The following is a 20,059-nucleotide window of genomic DNA, read 5'->3' on the forward strand; positions in this document are numbered from 1 at the left end:
CTGCCTTGACAAAGCTCCGCGAAACGCGTCGGCAGAGGGGAGCACTAAGTGAATGTCGGAACATAAGACACGCTCTATCAATGCCTATCATGAATTGAAGATAAGTTCTTATAAGATAAACTTTTTTGAATACACATATGAATATATATATATATAAAAATCGTTATATATAAGAAGACACACATGAATATAAAAACTCAAAAAAATTACTCTATATATATGAGGACAGAGGGGGATGAATGAAGAACTGCTAGACCTCTGAAAGCACTATTGCTTGGATTGGTCATATCTGACACCCCACCTCGTGAGCTTTTCACTCACTTTTTGTATTTAAGTTTAGTTGTTCACTTTTTGCTTTTTCACAAAACGTATATAAAGGATGTCCTGGGATAAAGCACAGTTACTTACCGTAACAGGTGTTATCCAGGGACAGCAGGCAGATATTCTTGCGTCCCACCCACCTCCCCGGGTTGGCTTCTTAGCTGGCTTATCCTAATTGGGGACCGCGCGCCTCCGTCGGGCAGGAAGGCACTCGCGCGTGCGCGGTGCGGCCTGCTAGATCTTTCCAAGTTCTTAGAGTGCAATCACTCTAAAATTGTCCGTACCGGGGCTCCGTCGGTGCCGTCACCCATCAGTCAAGAATATCTGCCTGCTGTCCCTGGATAACACCTGTTACAGTAAGTAACTGTGCTTTTTGTACACTTCATGTAAAATATGAAAATGAATAAAGAATTATAAAAAAAAAAAAAAAAGCAAACAGGATGCTAGGAATTATTAAAAAAGAGAAGTTTAACAAGACTAAGAATGTTATAATGCCCCTGTATCGCTCCATTGTACAACCTTATCTGGAGTATTGCATTCAATTCTGGTTTCCTTATCTTAAGAAAGATATAGCGGTGTTAGAAAAGGTTCAAAGAAGAGCGACCAAGATGATAAAGGGGATAGAACTCCTCTCGTATGAGGGAAGACTAAAAAGGTTAGGGCTCTTCAGCTTGGAAAAGAGATGGCTAAGGGGAGATAAGATTGAAGTCTACAAAATCCTGAGTGGAGTAGAACGGGTACAAGTGGATCAATTTTTCAATTGGTCAAAAATTACAAAGACTAGGGGACACCGGATAAAGTTATAGGGAAATCCTTTTAAAACTAATAGGAGGAAATATTTTTTCACTCAGAGAATAGTTAAAATATGGAACACATTGCCAGAGGTTGTAGTAAGAGCGGATAGCGTAGATAGTTTTAAGAAAGGTTTGGACAATTTCCTGGAGGAAAGGTACATAGTCTGTTATTGAGAAAGACATGGGGGAAGCCTCTGCTTGCATGGAATGTTGCTACTCCTTGGGTTTTGGCCAGGTACTAGGGACCTGGATTCGCTACCGTGAGAAGGGGTACTGGGCTTGATGGACCATTGGTCTGACCCAGTAAGGCTATTCTTATGTTCTTAACAACATTGACAGGGACTATAAGAGAAGCCATTTGAAGGCCTTCTTCTGACAGCAGAAGTCCTTGATCATCCCTCATCACTTCCATAATGCACCCAGATGGACAGAGGAGAGAGAACGGTTACAAAAAAAAGGGGAAAAGTTTAGAGGAAATGAAAAATGGACAAAAAGCCTCAACAGTGCAAGACTGTAAGATAATAGCACAGTGCTGGGCATATGATATATGATTTCATGGTTGACTTGTCCCCAGGCACCAATAGTCCCTCACCTACAGCTGAAGACTCATTATGTTGTCTCTCATTTACCATTACTTCTGTATTATAAAAATATGCATTTAACTGAAAGGATATGTCAACTCCGTTCTAGTCTGAAGTTCCCTGAATGGTCCCTTTGTCTTGAATGTGCCTTAATCAATCTTGATAGATTTTTCCAGTACTGTACACTAGAGAAGGTCATACATCTAGCACAAAGGAAACAGACCAACAAGTGCTGCTTACATTACAAAGATCCCCAGCCTTGGTACAGGGAGGAAGCAAATAATAGGTTCCTTCAGAACAAAATAACCTGCAGCTCCCACTATATAATTTTATTTCATTTTATCTTGGCATCACTGTAGTGAGGCAGAATAGATCAGGCTTCAGTTTGATCAAAAGTGCTTTTTCATGGATGATGGACTTCGTCATCTCCAAAATGTGAGCATTTTCTTATCCAGGTCATATTTGGCTGAGCTTTTGGAAATTTCAAGTCTGGCATTCTGCACAGATAACTTATAGGTCATGCAATCTGTTTATCAGATCTATTCTGCACAAGTTCTGGTAGAGCTTTGGAAGAGTTAATAATCTGGTTTAAAATCTTAACCTCATATTAATACGTAGCACCAAAACTCCAGTGCATCTAATACACCCTCGTGTCTTGACCATTCATCTCTGCTAGCCTCTCTTATGCACATTAAGAAACGCTTCACCTTTAGGTTCAAAGTCTGCTCTTTCCAGGCTATATTTCTTCTCCAGCTTTTATGGAAACAGTTTTCTGGTTAACCTCCTAGCTTCTATGGGCACAGGTTTGGTAGCTGATTAGTAAGGGGTGGGAGGATGTTAAGAAGTCTCCTGAGTGGCACAAGAAGTGAAGCTGAAGAAGAGTGAAGGTTGTCTTGTCCTGGAAGAACAGTGGTGATAAACTATTCTCCACTGGCAGAGAAGCAGAAGCTAATGATCGCTCTCTATGGAGAATAGGTAGGGTCCTCTTTCAGTGCAGGATGCTTAGGAGGAAAAATGACATCTTCTAAAGGCTTAGGTTTGATCCATCTGTGTTTTGCTATGGGCTAATGGGGGGGGGGGGAAGACACTGGACCTTTATGGTTCTCCTGTTAAGGATTTCTGGCAGTCTTCTTCTGGGTCTCTAGGGACAGGTTGGGAGTCACTTTCCCTGGAGTGAAGCTAAGAAGGGATCCAGTCAGCAACTTTGAGAGGGAGACTGAGATTTGTTTTGTTGACACCCGTATCTGTTTTGTTGCGAGCAAACTGAAAGGACTGTGTTACAAAGGTGTCTGGAGGGTCTTTAGGCTGAGGTGTGCAGACCAGAGACTCTGATGAGCATCTAGCCCAGGACCCATAAGAAGAGGGTTGCAATAGCCAGATTCATGACCTCTGTCACACAGGTGCCTATTAGGGTGGTCACTAATCACAGAGGACTGGGTTGTTGGGGGGGGGGATGTTTCATAAGGACAGCTGTGAAGAGACTTATGGTGTGGTCAGCAATTTTTTTTTTAAGACTGAGCAGGGTAGAAGCCTTTGCTAGTACAGGAAACCATGAGAGTTCTGAGAAAGGCACTTCAGATGGGGGTCATCACTCAAGGCACATCTGAGAACACCTCACTCAAGATTGTCTTTTTGAGCCTTTCTTCATAAGGGAGGTGTTCAGACTTCTTTGGACTCTTTTTATCCTTTCCACAGCCCATCTCAATTATTTAAGGTGGTCTCATCCACCCTTAATGATAATTACCTCTCTTTTTACTACTGTCCCCTAACATTATATTCATTGTCTTTTTAATTGCCTCGATGAAAGCACAGATTTTCCGAAACCCAGACCGTGTTTGGTCTGAACCACATGTTCATCTGATTACAGCTGCCACTTCAGATTAGTTTTATGAACCACATATGCTGAACATTTTATTAAAAACAATAAATATAAAAACACTTTTCCTGAGTCATCTCAAAACCATAGTGTGGAATGCAGGACTTTCTTTTGCTTCACCTTTTTTGCCATTCTTCTCTATTTCTCCTATATTCTTTTTGAGAAAGGGTGACCAGCACTGTGCAAAATGCTCAAGGAGTGGTTCAGAAGTTTACTTATCTTCTCATATTTGCTCTACATTTCTTTCCAAATAATTACAAACTATTTGCTTATTTGGCAGCCACTGGGCTTTTGCTGTTTTGTCACCTGCAAATCTGATTATCTCACTTGTCACTCCTATCTCCAGATTATTTATGAATATGTTGAACAGCAGAGATTCCAGTGCAGGCCCTTGGGGGCACTCCACCACTGATCCTTTTCCATGTGGATAACTGGTCATTTGGTCCCACTTTGTTTCCTGTCTTTTAGCCAGTTTCCAAACAAAAGGAAACTACCTCCTACCCCATAACTCTTTCATTTCCTAGGCTATCTTTCATGAGGGACTTTGTCAAACATTTCCTGAAAATCCAAATATGTTATATTTACTGGCACACCTTTAGTCACCCCCACCCCCCTGCATTTTAAACTGAAGGGTGGCAGGAGGAATGCCCACTCCCTCATGTCGTCGGGGTCCCCTGCACCTCCCCATATCTTGAAGACAAAGGCCAGCAGGAGGGATGCCTACTCCCTCTAGCCAATAGCTAAAGCACTCCCTCGATGCTGATAACCAAAATCTGACTTCCCAATTAAACTAATTCTAACCTGTTAATTCACATATGCTCAGAGACATGAAGCTCTGAGCTTGTCCCCATCGAGGAGCTTACCTCCCAATCATTGCATATGACTTATCAGTGCAAGTTCATTGTGATTTTAAATGCTGAATGTCTCTCATAAGAGCTAGGAAACCAAAAAATAGAAATAAGCTACTTATCTCCAATTCAGGGGGTCCCAACGCGGACCATGTTTCAATGTCTTCCTCAGGGAACCCGAAAAGGATTCAATATAAACTTTATATCTTTCCAGTGCATCCTGGGATGCACCAGGGAGGAGCCTAAGGTTCTCATTGGCCCAGCCAACTAAGTCCCCTCCTATGGGAGAGGCCTTAGGCGCCTAGACCAATCAGAGCCTTAGTCCTGGGGATTTATCGCTCTTTAGTTTGTGAATTTGATTTCTTGCCTGTTCTTAATTTAAGCATTTACTACATAGCTAACTAGATTGTTATTTCACTTCTTGTGTTGACTAAGAGAAATGGATACCATTCAAGCAAATAATAGCCTAAAGAAGAGGAAGGGGAAGCCTTTCTGTGGTTAAGTGACTTGTCCAGGCAGTGGGAATCGCAACCCAGTTCCTCAGGCTGCTGCACTAACCACCAGGCTAATCCTGACTCCAAAACACATGGCCAGTATATGGGAAATTTTACAATCCCTTAAAATCAGGAGGCCTCTTCCCAAGGGCAAGTTACTAGTCAGTAAACTCTGTTGTGTCTCCATTATACAAAACGAGAGGTGACAAAGAAGACATACTTGACACAGGCTTGAGCCACTTCAAAAATAAATCCACATTTATATCTATGAGATACATCAAATATAGATGCTATAGCTGTGAAAAGGAGAGTATTACTAGCTGACAATTAGACCCACATAACTCAAGTTAAACATTGTACATACGACAGATTCTCTTATTCACTAGAAAATACAGATCTGGCCAATTAGCTTCTTAAGGCAAACCCACACAAATATGGACACTGTCTTATATTAATTTTGGGCCCACAAAATGCACTAGGTCTTATTTTCGGGGAAACACAGTATTTCAGCAGCCATTGCAAAGGTATCGCAATTTTAGGTGAACCAGGACCCATTTGTGACTCTCCACTACCTCTCACGCCTTCAACCCAGTGTCTCCCTGTTTTGCTCTCTTATAATCTCCTTCCAATGTTCTCTTTTTGCGTGCATCTCTCTCACACACACCTCTCCCCCTCTCTCCCTCTCTCCAGTCACTCTATCTCATTCTCATCTCCTTTTCCAGTACTTACTCTCCTCACCATGCAAATAGTGCGTTTACTGCCTTCCTGTTGCTGCCATTCCACTGCCTGTCAGCTTGAGTAATGTAATGTAATGTAATTTATTTCTTATATACCGCTACATCCGTTAGATTCTAAGCGGTTTGAAGAAAATATACATTAAGATTATAAATGAGAAGTAAGAAGGTACTTAAAAATTCCCTTACTGTCCCGAAGGCTCACAATCTAACTAAAGTACCTGGAAATTAATAAAGAAGAGAAAATAAAGATGGTTGAAAAAAGAAAAATTCTATGTGAACTTATAGGATGGAAATTAAACTGACTTAATTAATTAAATTCTAAACTGCGAGACCTGTCTAACCTTCTCGCATTGTGCTACTCAAACTAACAGGGAGCAGAATGGCAGCAACAGGAAGGTAGTAAACGCGCTATTTATGAGACTTGCCAAACTTCCTGCACTGAGCAGCTTAAGCAGTCCGACAGGATGGGAGGCAAAGATAGAAGGGTTGGGGATGGCAGCAGGGGGGCTTCCTCTTGGGGTAGGGCTTATATTAAGACCTATCCTGAAAATCATGCTAGGGCTATACATCCAATGCAAGGCCCATTTTTGCTTTGAAATAAATGGTGCCAGACTGTGACAAGTTTCCCTCCTTTCCAATCTCATTCCCCCACTCCCTAAAATCAAATCCATCCTGCAACAGTAATCCTGTACTTGATACCCTAACCTTAGAAACAGATCCATTTGCAGATCAACTAAATAGCAGCAACTCAGCTCAAGCCAATACCTCCTCATCTTCCTCTTCCTCATCGCCTGACTCAGGACTCTGATTTAGCTGCTCTTCTAGAAAGAAAAGGAGAAAAAGTTAAATAACAACAGAACTGGGGATACACTGCTCTCCTTTGTGTCATGAGATTCTGGGGAAAGGGAATGCTGCTCTGGCATTTCAAAGCTGACATTCAAAGCGGTGGGCACTGGAAGACTAAGTGAGTTGCCCAAGGTCACAAGGAGCAGCACCGGGATTTCATCTCACAACCTCTGGGTGCAGAGGCAGCAGCTCGACCAGTGAGTCTGTCTTAGTACGGCAGCTCTTGTGTTCTTATGTGAGCCAAGTACAGGACAATGAAGCCATTATGACATCACTGATGAGTTTGGCTCTGAGGCATTGGTGGAATGAGGCATTATGACATCACAATCTCAGCTCTGGAATGTTGCTACCCTTTGGGTTTCTGTCAGGTACTTGGGTTGGCCACTGTTGGAAACAGGATACTGGGCTTGATGGACCTTCGTTCTGTCCCAGTACGGCAACTCTTATGTTATTATGTGAGCCAAGTCTAGGACAATGAAGCCATTGTGACATCACTGCTGAGGTTGGCTCTGAGGCATTGGTGGAATAAGACATTATGACATCACAATCTCAGCTCTGGAATGTTTCTACCCTTTGGGTTTCTGTCAGGTACTTGGGACCTGGATTGGCCACTGTGGAAACAAGATACTGGGCTTGATGGACCTTCGTTCTGTCCCAGTATGGCAACTCTTATGTTCTTATGTGAGCCAAGTCTAGGACAATGAAGCCATTGTGACATCACTGATGAGTTTGGCTCTGAGGCATTATGACATCACAATCTCAGCTCTGGAATGTTGCTACCCTTTGGGTTTCTGTCAGGTACTTGGGACCTGGATTGGCCACTGTGGAAACAGGATACTGGGCTTGATGAAAGGGAAAGGGAATGGGGACTTGTAAACTGCCTTTTTGCCACTTTGGCATTTCAAAGCTGACATTCAAAGCGGTGGGCACTGGAGGATTGAGTGAGTTGCCCAGGGTCACATGGAGCAACACCGGGATTTCATCTCACCACCTCAGGGTGCAGAGGGAGCAGCTCAACCACCTGGCCACTGTTCACCTACAGGTAAAGACAGCGATTTAAAAAGAGGGGGTCATGTGAGGCTTCTGACACTGGCAGAATATGAACTGGGCAGCAGAATTTTGACGCGCTTGAGGTGGAGAGAGAGGGTTGAGATAGGCTTAGCAGATTTTCCGTTTGGAAAATCCGGACCCCCTAGACCCGCCCCCCCAGGCACACCCAGTTCCACCCATCCCATCCCCACCCCGTCCATGCCCACAGTCCTGCCCCAGCCCTGCCCCTGCTGCCTGCTCTCCTCTGGCAGGATGCCATCCACGCATGCGACCCGATGAGGTCACACACGAGCGTGCATGCATGGACGCCCTCCTGCCCGAAGGTGATTTAATAGAGGCTTTTCAAAACCTGGACAAAGTCCCAGGTTTTGAAATGCCGTCTGGACCCCTGGATGTCTGGTAACCCTAAGTCAAGAAAAGCAGGCCGCAGTAACCCTAGTGGGAGGTAATAAGGAAGCAAATAAGGTGCAATGAGAAAGGAAGAGCTGAATTTTGGTGATGTAATAGAGCAAGAAATTAGCTCGCTCGCTCCAATTAAACGTACAGGTCATTTATCTGCTCTTATTTACAAAGTTCCTATGTTATTTTAGTGAACAGACTAAGCAGAACTTGGTTATCATGTTACAAAGCAGCTGCATATACCAACCCCTTGTTTCTCTCACCTGAATTCAACTGCTTTATAATGAACTCTATCTGTCGTTTCATGTCTATGTTTCCTTCCGTGATGAAGCACCGCAGGATTTCTTCCAATCCCTGAATGTGAGGTCAGAAGAAGAAAGGTCAGGTCATTCAGTGCTCCTTCTCAAATCAGAATGCAAACAGGTAGAGGGCAAAACAAGATCCCTCAAAGTGTCCTTTGATTTGGGACGATTTAATGAGTAGTGACTGTTTGTGAAGCGGGTCATTCTGGACATGGCTCCACCAAAATAAGTTCATCAAACAGCACTGGATTTTTATAATATACAGTCAAACCTCGTATTGCGAGTGTTTTGCAAGACAAGCAAAACACTCTTGCAAATCGTGCCTTGAAAACCGAGCGTTGACTCATTTTGTGAGCCCCCATCCCCGAGAACCGGCATCGCCCCCCACCCACGAGCCCCCACCCCCAAGAACCAGCATCGCCTGCCCAAACCCAAACCGTGATCTGGCACCAGCACACAGCACCAACCCACAGGACATGCTGGTGCTGGAAGAGCCTGCTTTTTGCTGCTGTCTGCTAGGCTGGGCCTTTAGCATCTGCACATGCTCAAAGCCTTCGGGCTTCCGCTCTCTCCGAGAATCCCAGCACCGGCACATCCTGTGGGTTGATGCCGTGTGCCAGTGCCAGATCGCGGTAATGGTTTGGGCAGGTGGGCGATGCCGATTCTCAGGGGTGGGGGCTCGCGGACGGTGGGGGCGATGCTAGTTCTTGGGGATGGGGTGGAAGAGCGCCAGTGGCCTCAGGGGTGGGGGAGTCTTTTTGGAATATGATGGGGTGGAAGCGAGCAGCACTGGTGGCCTCGTTGGGGGGGGGGGGGTCTGTTTTTGGGATGTGGAACCTATCAAGCAAGTTTCCCTTACTTCCTATGCGGAAACTCGTTTTAATTTGGTTTACGAGCATGTTTCTGGAACAAATTATGCTCACAAACCAAGGCTACACTGTATATCTATTTGTAAGGATAAACAACATCAAGCTCCTCAAAATAAGAACACATTGAAGTTGGTTTTATATCATTACAAATTTATACACCTTGAGGTTGATAAGCAAAAGGCTTAGATGCCCACAATTAAGAGGCAGGTCCCTTTGAAAATGTTCATGAGAACACATGTTTCTATGGTACTGGGTCAGACCAATAGTCCATCTAGCCCAGTATCCTGTTTAGGTCACAAATACCTGGTAAAATGCCAAAAAATAGCAAGATTCTTTGTTACTGACCCCCAGAGAAAAGCAGCAGCTTTCCCCAGGTCTACCTTAATAAGGGTTTATGGACTTTTCCTCCAGGAATTTGTCCAAACCTTTTTTAAACCCAGCTACCTTAATTGTTTTTACCGCTTGTGCCGGCAACAATTATATTTTCCTGCCACTAAGAAGTATTCCCTACTTTTTGAAAGTTTGAATGATTAATTTGTGTTTACCTATTCCAACCCATTCAGGATTTTAAAGGCTGCTATCATATGTCCCCTCAGCAGTCTTCTCCAAGATGAAGAGTCCTAACCTTTAATCATTTTGGTTGCCCTTCTCTGTACCTTTTCGAGTTCTGCTTTATCTTTGAGATGTCCTGACCAGAATTATAATGTGGGTTTACTTTTGCCATATTAAGGCCCTTGAGTGTTGGTTTGTATGCAGTTAGCCAAGTAATTTTCCTGGGCTGAAATCACTGTCCTCTTAGTGGATAAAAGTGTGTAAGACTTTTCACCATGACACAAGTCTTGGGGATAGTAATCAGTATTGAATGTACTGTGGACATATCACCTTCAATTCTGCCCTGTTTTACTCTCCAAAACATTAATATGCATGTTGATAAGCACTAATAATGTTATCTTTCCTTCACTGAGATATCAAGTTTTATCAAGTTTATTAAAGTTTTTGATTAATCGCTTAATCATACTTCAAAGCGATGAACATACATTAAAAAAAACAATTAAAATTACAATATTAAAAGTAATACATTATTTAAACATAAATATTAAAATAAACTAGACTATATACAAACTTAACAAACAAGAACAAAAAGGCGAAGGGGATTTGAACTACAAATTATTATAGATAAGGTAGTCAGGGAAAAACACTTTTTACTGCTAACAGGTTTTGATATGTGATATGACACTGGTATGTGCATGAATTCAAAAATTCCTCTAGGACTTGTCTGCCAGGGCAAAATACACTTGCTGTGTATTTCTTTGGCCAACAAGACTTATTTTTTCACCTCACATCATTCCGAAGGTTCACAGTTTGGGGGTCTCCAAGTGTAATGAGAAAAGCAGAACTCCATCAACTTATGATGCATCTCAGGCCAAGTATTGTTCTTTCGCAGAAGTGCCCTGTCATAAATACTCCTTAGCTGCAACTGACCAGTGGAATAAGCAGTTTCAGCCATATTCAGGCGCCATACTGAATTGCTTTAATTGGTGTGGTAACTGAATCCACCATTTAAAACAGATTAAAAATACATTAAAAAATAGGTGCCATGCCTAAAGTCAAAGTAGAAGTATTTAGGGGTGGAGATAACCTTAGGTGGCACTAGGTACTGCTAGGTGCAATTCTCCCAAAAACTTAGGTGCCAGAAATGTAGGCCTTTAAAAGCCTGGCCCACATGATTCTGTTAAGAGTGCCTAAGTGTGTTTCATGAGGCCAGACTGGGCCAATTCTGGGCCTTTGAGCTTTTCTTAAAGTACTTATGGATAGACAACCAAATCGAGTTCCATTTGCATTCTAGACGAGGAGTCCTTACCATGGCTTTGGCTTCCTCTCGAATGGACGAGACAGCGAGAATACTGTACAAAGTTCCATTCACGTATGGACGGATCTAAGGAAACAAGTTTACTGGTTATTATGCAATGGGCGAAAGAATGACAGCCATATAACTGGTCACTTGTGGGTCATGAGGCTGCTATTTCATAGCCCACTCTCACCTGTAAATGACCAATTCCCCAAACATTTTACTATCAAAATTAGACATTGACTCAGGACATTCTGATGGGCCACTAAGAGGTAAAATTTCCGTAGAGCTGTCTGGGAAATAATTAGAAACATCTAATCTGGACACTTCAAATTATAACTATCGTGTTTCCCCAAAAATAAGACAGTATCATATTAATTTTGGGGGTAGATCTTATTTTCGAGGAAACAATATATATTTAGGGGGGAATTCAGTAAACGGCCTGAAAACTTCTGTGCTAAGCACTCTTCTATTTCGTGCGGATGCCTACTGAAACCTGGTGTGAATGCTGGAGCCCAAGTTAGGCAGTATTCACCCCCTTCTGAGATCCATGGCATGGGAGAAAGGCGCATGCAAATTTTAATAAGTGCAACTTTAGGAGACATCTCTACAATCCTGGGGTTAGTAAGTGCTTACATTAGATGTCTGGCTATCATGGCTAAATACAGGAAAGACAATTCTAACACAGGGCATCTCTTTTTAGGCACCAAGAATGAGCTTTTCTTGACAGGTGGAAATGCTCTCTCCTGCACATCTCTGCTCAAACATTGTCTACGTGAACAAAGTACACACCATGAAAGTTCAGTGCACGTAGCAGGAATATCCCCCTATAGACTCCCCAGCATAGGTTTAATGTTCGCTAGGCGCTAGCCTATAACTTACATGCACAAGTCGCATAACCCCAACTGTATAATGCAAAAGCACACGTGCATGAGGTGATAGACATGGTGGACCTGTCTGTGCCTAGTAAATGACAGCAGATAAAGAGCCGTACGGTCCATCCAGTCTGCTCAGCATTTGAGCCAACAATTCAATAATTATTCCTTTTACTTGCTAACTTCCACTATAAGATGTCTTCCTCCTCCCCCCCCCTCAAGATAGGCAAGACCTATACGCAGACGATATGAATGTGGTATAAAATAGCCAGACTTGCTCCTGATTTGTTTGCTGCAAATGGGACACAGGGCTACATGCAGTAAAGTCTCTGTTCGTCTAACAATCGTCACTAAACTGGTTTAGTGACTGATCGAATTTGCCGACCCTATGCACAAAACCTGGTGCTTTCCATGCAGTTGTACATTCTCAGATTCTAGCATGCATTAATATTAAAACCAGCCAACCGATCGATGGCCTTACCTTGCATGCCAGAATTGGATCAGTACTACCGACCCGGCAGGTCTGCCTGTTTTTTTCTTTTTTTTTCCTATGGGCACAGATGTTGTGCCCATTAAAAAAAATGCCATGCTGCCCCTCCCCCATGACACCCCCTCTCCCAACAACCCTGGTACCAAAATAGAGACAGGAGGGATGCCCACTCCTTCCTGCCACCGCAAAACCTTCCCCGTGCCAGCCGAAGCCCCCTCCCTATCGCACTTCAACAGAAATCAGCAGGAGGGATGCCCACGCCCTCCTGCTGTCGCAAACCCTCCCCCATCTCTCCTGCTGTCATCCAGTTTTAAGGTACAAGGGAGGTTCAGGGAGTGTGTGAGGTGGTTTGGGGGGGAGGGGGGACATCTGGTGGCAATTTATTAATTTTTTTAGGAAGGAGAGTGGGAAAGGGGAGGGGAGGGATCAATTCAGGGGGTGTTCTGGCGGGAGAGGGGAGTCAATTTGGCAGTAGCTCTCTATATATTACCTCATGATTTTCATGCCCAAGAAGATCAGCCAGCACCTTCAACACATGCCGTGCATCTTTAGTACAGACCTTCTTCCCTGTGTAGAAACAAAATGGACAATATCTAAGAATAGCTTCAGTAAAGCAGAGAGAGAGACCAGCTGCTCACTGAGGCCTCCTCTTACGAACCCCGCTACCTCTCCTGGAGTTCTGAGAACACAGAATGAAGGTCGTCTACTGAATAATTTGATGCATTCCTGCTAAAACGATACAAAGTGACCCTCAAAGGTCTCCTCAACTTCAGAAAAGCAATAAAAACATACCTCTTCATCCGACCCCCCATGCCCTTGATCCATGGACTACAAAGAATTGTATATTTGGTAAATGAACCAGTCTGTGTCACGTAAGGATAACTACACCTAATATGTGCCAACTAGGATGAAAACTTGCACTGTAATCTTGTATGCAAACTTGTAACCCGTTCTGCGCTCTTTGGGGACAACAGCATGGGAAACAAATGAAATAAATAAATAAGTAGCAGACATTTGTGTCACTGTGGTCAAGGTTGCTTCTGCCATGAGAGAAGCGAACACACTCTTTTCTTTAACAACTGATACATTTGCTGGATTTTTTTAATGGAATCGGAGAAAACGCCTTAAACAACTACAGTCAATACTCTTTGAATACAGCTGCTGGATATTCTGGAAAGAAGTAAGTGGGAGAGAACTCCATCTTTACCATTTGCATTACATTCATGCTTTTGATCATTAAATTCCATTCTCTCTTGCAAGCTTTGATCTTCCACTCAAGGATTATTAGAAAATGAGATGGAGGAAAAGGCCCAGATTCTAGAAATGGTGCGTTGTCGGCAGTGGCGTTCACAGAATTGCAGTGTTGGAAATATAGGCCAGGGTTTTCAAGGCCAACATGTCTGGCGCCTACGGAGATGCTTTATGATGCCTAAGTTAAGATGCTGTTTGGGCCCGTAGGTATTTAATGGGCTGCACACTAAGCTTTAGTGCGTTAGGTCGCAGCAGCTGGGAAGTTAAGGGAGGTTGAAAACATTTTTAATATGAAATTCTAAGCCCATCTTTCTTGTGAATGACTTTGTCCATAAAAGTGGTGTAAACGTAAAGCCTAATGATGATTGCTGGAAGTAACACTTGGATCATTCAATGTTTTTGGTTTCTCTTTCAATATATAATAAGGTGACAACCTCCTTTAGAAACAAAATTGCACACAGCTAACCCGTCCCCTTGCCTAATGTCCGCTCTCAATCGCCATCTTTAACGCCAAGCAAATCAAATTCAATTCCAATTCAAATGAGCATGAATCAAACTCGACACCCAATTGCAGCACCTTCTCCAACGTGTCCTATCAGGCGCATAACTGTCAATATTATATAACTTTAGCGCTAAAGGAATTATGGCTAGGGTTCTAGAATACTAAGTGAAGTTACACGCATAATTTCAAATCGATGCTTATTTGTGCCAATTAACTCCAATTATCATGCTAATTAGTATGGTCTCGGGGCTAAAGGGTCTCTCGTACGAAGAGAGACTGAACAAATTGCAGCTCTATACTCTCGAGGAGCGTAGGGAGAGGGGAGACATGATTGAGACATTTAAGTACATCACGAGATGGGTCGAGGTGGAAGATGATATCTTTCTTCTCAAAGGACCCTCGAACACAAGAGGACATCCGCTCAAACTCAGGGGAGGGAAGTTTCGTGGAGACTTCAGGAAGTACTTCTTCACGGAACGAGTGATAGAGCATTGGAACAAGCTTCCAGTACAGGTGATCGAGGCCCGCAGTATCCCAGACTTCAAGAATAAATGGGATACCTATGTGGGATCACTGCGAGAGTCATACCAATGAATAGGGTCGCTAGGATATAGACTTAATAGAGCAGGTCAGTAGAGTTAAGGGGGCCAGTAGACTTAAAAGGGGGTCAATGGTATGGGCAGACTTGATGGGCTGTAGCCCTTATCTGCCGTCATCTTTCTATGTTTCTATGTTTCTAGTACCCAATTTAACTATTGAAGTATTCTATAACCTGCGCACACAACGTTTTGCACTAAGCGTGAAAATGGGTGCACAAGATTGTGTAATGTGGGCACTATTTTGCATGTTTTCTGAGAAGCTATTCTGGGGCTTATTAAGAACAGATGTGAACTGCTACGTCTAGGCAAAACAACAGACATTAGATCACCATCATTCTGTAAAAATGACCTTGTACACAGCACAAATACTGTTACTGTCTATCAAGTAACTAGAAAGACTAAAGCTGAGGGTTCAAAGAGAACACAGACTCTACGCAGGCAGTGCTGAGGCGACACTAGGGAACCGTCCAATCGAAACATGGAAAACCGACCCAGCTGTAAATGTTTGTGTAACTATTGCCGAGGTCATCAAGACATAGGACTTTATATTTATGTCCTGGGCTCCCTCCAATTATTCCGCAAACAATTGAAAACCTGTCTCTTTTCTAACATAAGATCATTTCTTCTCCTGTTTATATTCCTCCCACTCATATACTCTTGTAAATCATTCTCCTCTCTTCTTATATTTTTAAGCTTTGTAAACCGTGCCGAGCTCCACTTCCGTGGAGATGATGCGGTATATAAACCTAAGGCTTAGTTTAGTTTAGTTTATGTGTTGATATATGTCCCACTGTAGCTTTGCTTTGCCTCAGCACCCTCATTTGCAGGTTCAAGGCCAGCAAGTGACCCTGGGCAAGTCACTTAAACTCCATTGCCCCACCGGGATAGAGAGGGAGAAATACTTGAGGACCTGAATGTAAGTATAAAAATGAAAATCATTATATTCAGCTCGAAAACCAATAATGGAAGAGGGAGATTTGTACGCCGGCAGATCCAATCAAGAACAAAAAAGGTGGAGTTTCACTGATGCAAAAGTTTTTATACGCCACTGGCTGAAATGATACAAAAAAAAGGCTGTTGGGTTTTTTAAAATCCAGTTTAAAGATGTGCTATTTAATACGATATTTTCAGTTCGAACAAGCCAGTCCTTTGGGCTCATTCGCTTCATCTCTCTGGTGGTTGATTCCACAGCCTAATAGCTAACCCCTTACCTGTATGTGTGGTTCTCTGCGGTCCCTATTCCAATGCTGCAGCTACTTTGGGGAAAATTATGATTATTTTTTCACAAATGATAAACAGAGAATCCTAATTGATCAAGTCCACAAGAGGGTTAGGAACCTATATCCAATCAGCAGTCTGACTGAAATCCCCACTTCATTCAGTATTTTCCACCTCAATTTTATTTCAGCCTTTCCTAGAGAATAAAATCAAACAAAATGTTTTATCAAGGTGATGCAGTCCTGAATGTAACACTTTACAACTGTGTTACAAAGGGAGCCCTCACCTATCACAGAAAGGTACTGGTTGTTCCACCACTGAGAACATTTAGGTGCAGAGGACAAGTTGTGGAGGGAAGGATTAGCCCAAAAACTGAATGCAAAGAGGAAAATCCCACTGACCTGCACTCCGGAGGCAGAGGTTCATGAGAAGGGCCACAGAGTACTCCACTGTGTAGTCGGAGAGGCAGTCTGTATCCTCAAGGACATCAACCAGCCACAAAACGATGCCAGCTCTGATCATATCAGACTGCAGGGCACGTCTGAAAGCAGAAAGGAGGACAGCGGGTTAGCATTATTCTACTCACAGCTGGCACCTGCTGCTTTTTCGGTTATGGAGGCAGAATGAGGAGATTGCCTTCTTCACAGCTGGAGCATTTCCAGAGCTTGGAGTGGCCATTGTTCAATGAGAAAAACCAGCTACTGAGGGAAAAACTTGTCATCCATATCAGCTACAAAATAAATTGATCTTGTTAATAAAATGGAGGGATGTGGCCACAACCACATTTCCCAAAGGAGGAGAGAAAGATGTCCACGTATCTTCAGCATCATTTATATATGTTGCGCTAAGTGTGATTCTATCAAGTCTCGTGGAATCGTGACCTTAGGTGTCGCTAAATTTCCTAACTTTTAGGCGGACTGCATTTATGCCAGGGTGCGCACAGTGCTGCCTATGTCATAAACAGACGCCTAACTCAAAAACATGCAAATGATCCACCTCCTAACCACACCCACTTTTAACTATGTGCTTTGGACTAAGTGCCTACTTTTTATAGAATTGCGCTTTACAAGTTGTACATCTAACTTTCAATTAAGTCCAATTAAAGCCAATTATGAGGTATTCATTGCCTAATGGTTAGTACAGTGGCCTAAGAACCAGGGGAACTGGGTCCAGTTCCCACTGCAGTTCCTTGCGATTCTAGACAAGCCACTTAACCCTCTGCTTCCCCTGTATGTAATAGGTAAATGGCTTTCACTGTAGCCACAGAAAGGCGGTATATCAAAAGTGACTGAAAACTCATGTAATGATCATGAGGTATTCATCGGGCTTTCACATTCATCAACATATTCTTTTAACTTCCCTGCTTCTTCAAAACTTAGAGTTTTGTTATTATGAGTCACTCGCATTATAGCCGGGTATACTAATCCAAACCTGGCACCCATTGCTCTCAATTGTGGACGTAAGTCTAATAGCTGTTTTCTTTTGTATGCAGTTTCCTTGGCAAAATCCGGGACTATAAATATCTTTGCGTCCTGACATTTCATATTCTTATGTTCCTTTGCTAATTTCAGAATCTCCTCTACTTGTTGATATCTAAGTAGCTTACATATTAAAGGTCGCGGTCCCTTTTGGCTGCTTAATCTCTTTGCTGGAATTCTATGCGCCCTTTCTATCTCCAACAGAAACTTACTTTGAATTGGTAGAATCTTAGGCAGGAAGTTTATCAAAAAAGTAATAGGATCACCCTTTTCAATCTCTTCTGGTAAGCCAAGAACCCTCAAATTGTTCCTTCTTGCACGATTCGATAAGTCTACAAAATCCCTTCTTAATGCTTCAATTTCTTTATGATCCTTTTTATACAATATGTTTTCCTCTTCATATTTTTCCACCCGTTTTTCTAAACATTCCATTTTCAAATCCACTGCATTTAACATTTTAGTTAAACACACTATCTCCCCTTTCACCTCTTTTATGTCTTTTGAATTTTCTAAAACGATATCTTTTATCATCTGTATTTCTCTCATGAGATCTCTATTATCGATTTCATCCGCTGACAACGGCACCATCAGCGGGGAAGTGGAGTCAATTTTTGATCTTTTAATAGACCCCGAACCAGCTCCAGCCACGGAAGATTTACTTTGTCTGCCTGACGCCATACTTATACTTCTTCTCTCTCACAAATTTTGTCTTTCCCTTAAACTTTTACCGCTATTTTTTAAAATCAAGCTGCCTGTCACCACGGAACCGTTCCCTCACGCAGCCATCTTCGTTCGCCTCGAACCCACGCCCCCCCTATGGCGCTCATTTTCAAAGCAGATGAACATCTCAAAAAAGGCCCCAAAAACGTTCACCTGCCGAAAACATTTGGAATATAGCAAAGGACTGACTCCAATAGGGAACTGCCTATGGAGAGTGGTCAATTTTTTTTTTGTTTTGATAATTATTATCTCTGAATTTCACATAAGAAAACATTCAGAAGGCAAAATTTAGATGGTCTTTCACACTACAGTTTATCCAAACTTCCAAATAGCACAGAGGAGTGTTGGAAGTGTGCTTTGTGTGACAAACGGACGATTTTCCCAAGGTTTGCCACAGGGAAAGGAAGGAAAGTATACAAACCCCAGTGCAGAAGGGCTGACCAGGTCAGTGCCTAGGACAATAAATTAGCTGACTACCTGGTGAGTGACAATGAAGAAATGGAAATAGAACAGGAAGGCTTAGACTTACCTGAAGCAGTCCCAAAGCCAGGCAGGAAGAAGCTGCCTTGCTATTGTCCCATGCCTGTAAGGCAGAAAGCTCACAAGCAGTTTCCCTTCAGAGAAACGGCATGGGCTGAGGAAGGAATTCCCTTCCCCCATCCAAAGCCAAGGGGGAGTGGTTCTTTCCCTCAGCTTAAAGCCAGGCTCATCAGAGAGCAAGGGGAGGAAGGAGGAGGAGCAGATCGAGGCTTGGCAGTAAAGCAGAGGCAGGACGGGGCTGAGCTTGCCTCAGACCTTGCAGAGCAGTTCCTCAGCACTGACTGGGTAATGACTGAGGAACAGCCTGGTAATTTGGCTACAGAATTCCTTCCCCCAGAGCCAATGATGTTGGAGGAAAGTAGGGCTATGCAGAAAAGCTGGCCAGAGGAAATGGAGAGCTGAACACCCTGGGAAAAGGTCTGTGAAAAGGGTTTTCTTTCTGGCTGTATTTCTCTGTTTGCTCTTTGAGCTAATGACTGTGGGAATTACCAGGGGGAATAATCCTGTACTGCAGTTTCACATGCTGGTGTGCTGGAATTTGTAAAGGCTACAGTAATCTCCTCTTCAGGATATTTTCACAGCTGAACCAAACACCAGACTGTAATTCTGGCCAGTTTAAACCCCAGAGTTTCCTAGTTTCAGGACACCACCCAGCTGTGCAGTGATTGCCCTAGCAACTAACTAACTCAATTAGCCTGCATGCCTCGTAGGGAAAAGGAGATTAACCCTCTCAGGGCAAAGCCTGCTCGGGACTAGAGAGAAAGTCCAGCCCAGCAGGAGAGAGTGAGTGCCCTGTAGGAAAACACAGAATGTCTCTCAGGCATGAATAGGAATATCTCCTCTGTAACTCTACAGTGAAAAGTTATTTTGCCAACTGTTTCACCTCCAAGCCTCATGAAGTGCTAAATGACTGTATGTGGTTTACCAAGCAAATTCAGAGCTGATTACTGAGTGATCATGAGTGAAAGGAACTTTTTCTTTTGGTTTTTGTATGATGTTCATGCTACCAGGAAAACCTGGTGGCACAGTGGCACAGTGATTCCACGGCCAGTGGCCGAATAAAAACTTATGTTTTGCACCAAGGCCATTCTGACAAGCGTGATTTTCTTCAAAGCCCTTGGGAATAAGCTTAGCTAGGCATTTGCCTAGTGGCAGCCAACTTGAAAGGAGACCCTAATTCTAAAGGGACCACGCCAGTAACAAATCTTGTGTCACTACCCGAAGGCTCAGGGCGTTCGCAGAGAGCGCGGGTGTGACATTTGGGCAGGACTAGGATGGCTCCAAAATTAGGCCATGAAATGGGAAGAAATGCCCAAGGCAAAAAAAGAGGTTTTTATCAATCATGCCCAAAAAAACAAGAAGGTGCCCTGATTGACCACTAGAGGGATGAAGGCATGACCCCTTCTTTATCTTCCAGTGA

The 20,059-nt window shown here is 43.2% G+C and overlaps 1 protein-coding gene across 2 annotated transcripts in view; it reads right to left on the bottom strand.

Annotated features, from left to right (window-relative positions):
- The window catches only part of ARMC9 (armadillo repeat containing 9), a 157,457-nt gene that overhangs the window by 46,437 nt on the left and 90,961 nt on the right, over positions 1 to 20,059 (bottom strand). For both annotated transcript variants that reach the window (XM_033958175.1, XM_033958174.1), the window contains 5 exons: positions 16,303 to 16,442; positions 12,822 to 12,898; positions 10,979 to 11,053; positions 8,210 to 8,300; positions 6,417 to 6,472 (listed from right to left, as the gene is read on the bottom strand). In XM_033958175.1, coding sequence (XP_033814066.1) covers positions 6,417 to 6,472; positions 8,210 to 8,300; positions 10,979 to 11,053; positions 12,822 to 12,898; positions 16,303 to 16,442 — 439 coding nt within the window. The remainder of the gene's footprint in view (positions 1 to 6,416; positions 6,473 to 8,209; positions 8,301 to 10,978; positions 11,054 to 12,821; positions 12,899 to 16,302; positions 16,443 to 20,059) is intronic.

This window comes from Geotrypetes seraphini, chromosome 9 (genome assembly GCF_902459505.1).
Source record: "Geotrypetes seraphini chromosome 9, aGeoSer1.1, whole genome shotgun sequence".
Taxonomy (NCBI): domain Eukaryota; kingdom Metazoa; phylum Chordata; class Amphibia; order Gymnophiona; family Dermophiidae; genus Geotrypetes; species Geotrypetes seraphini.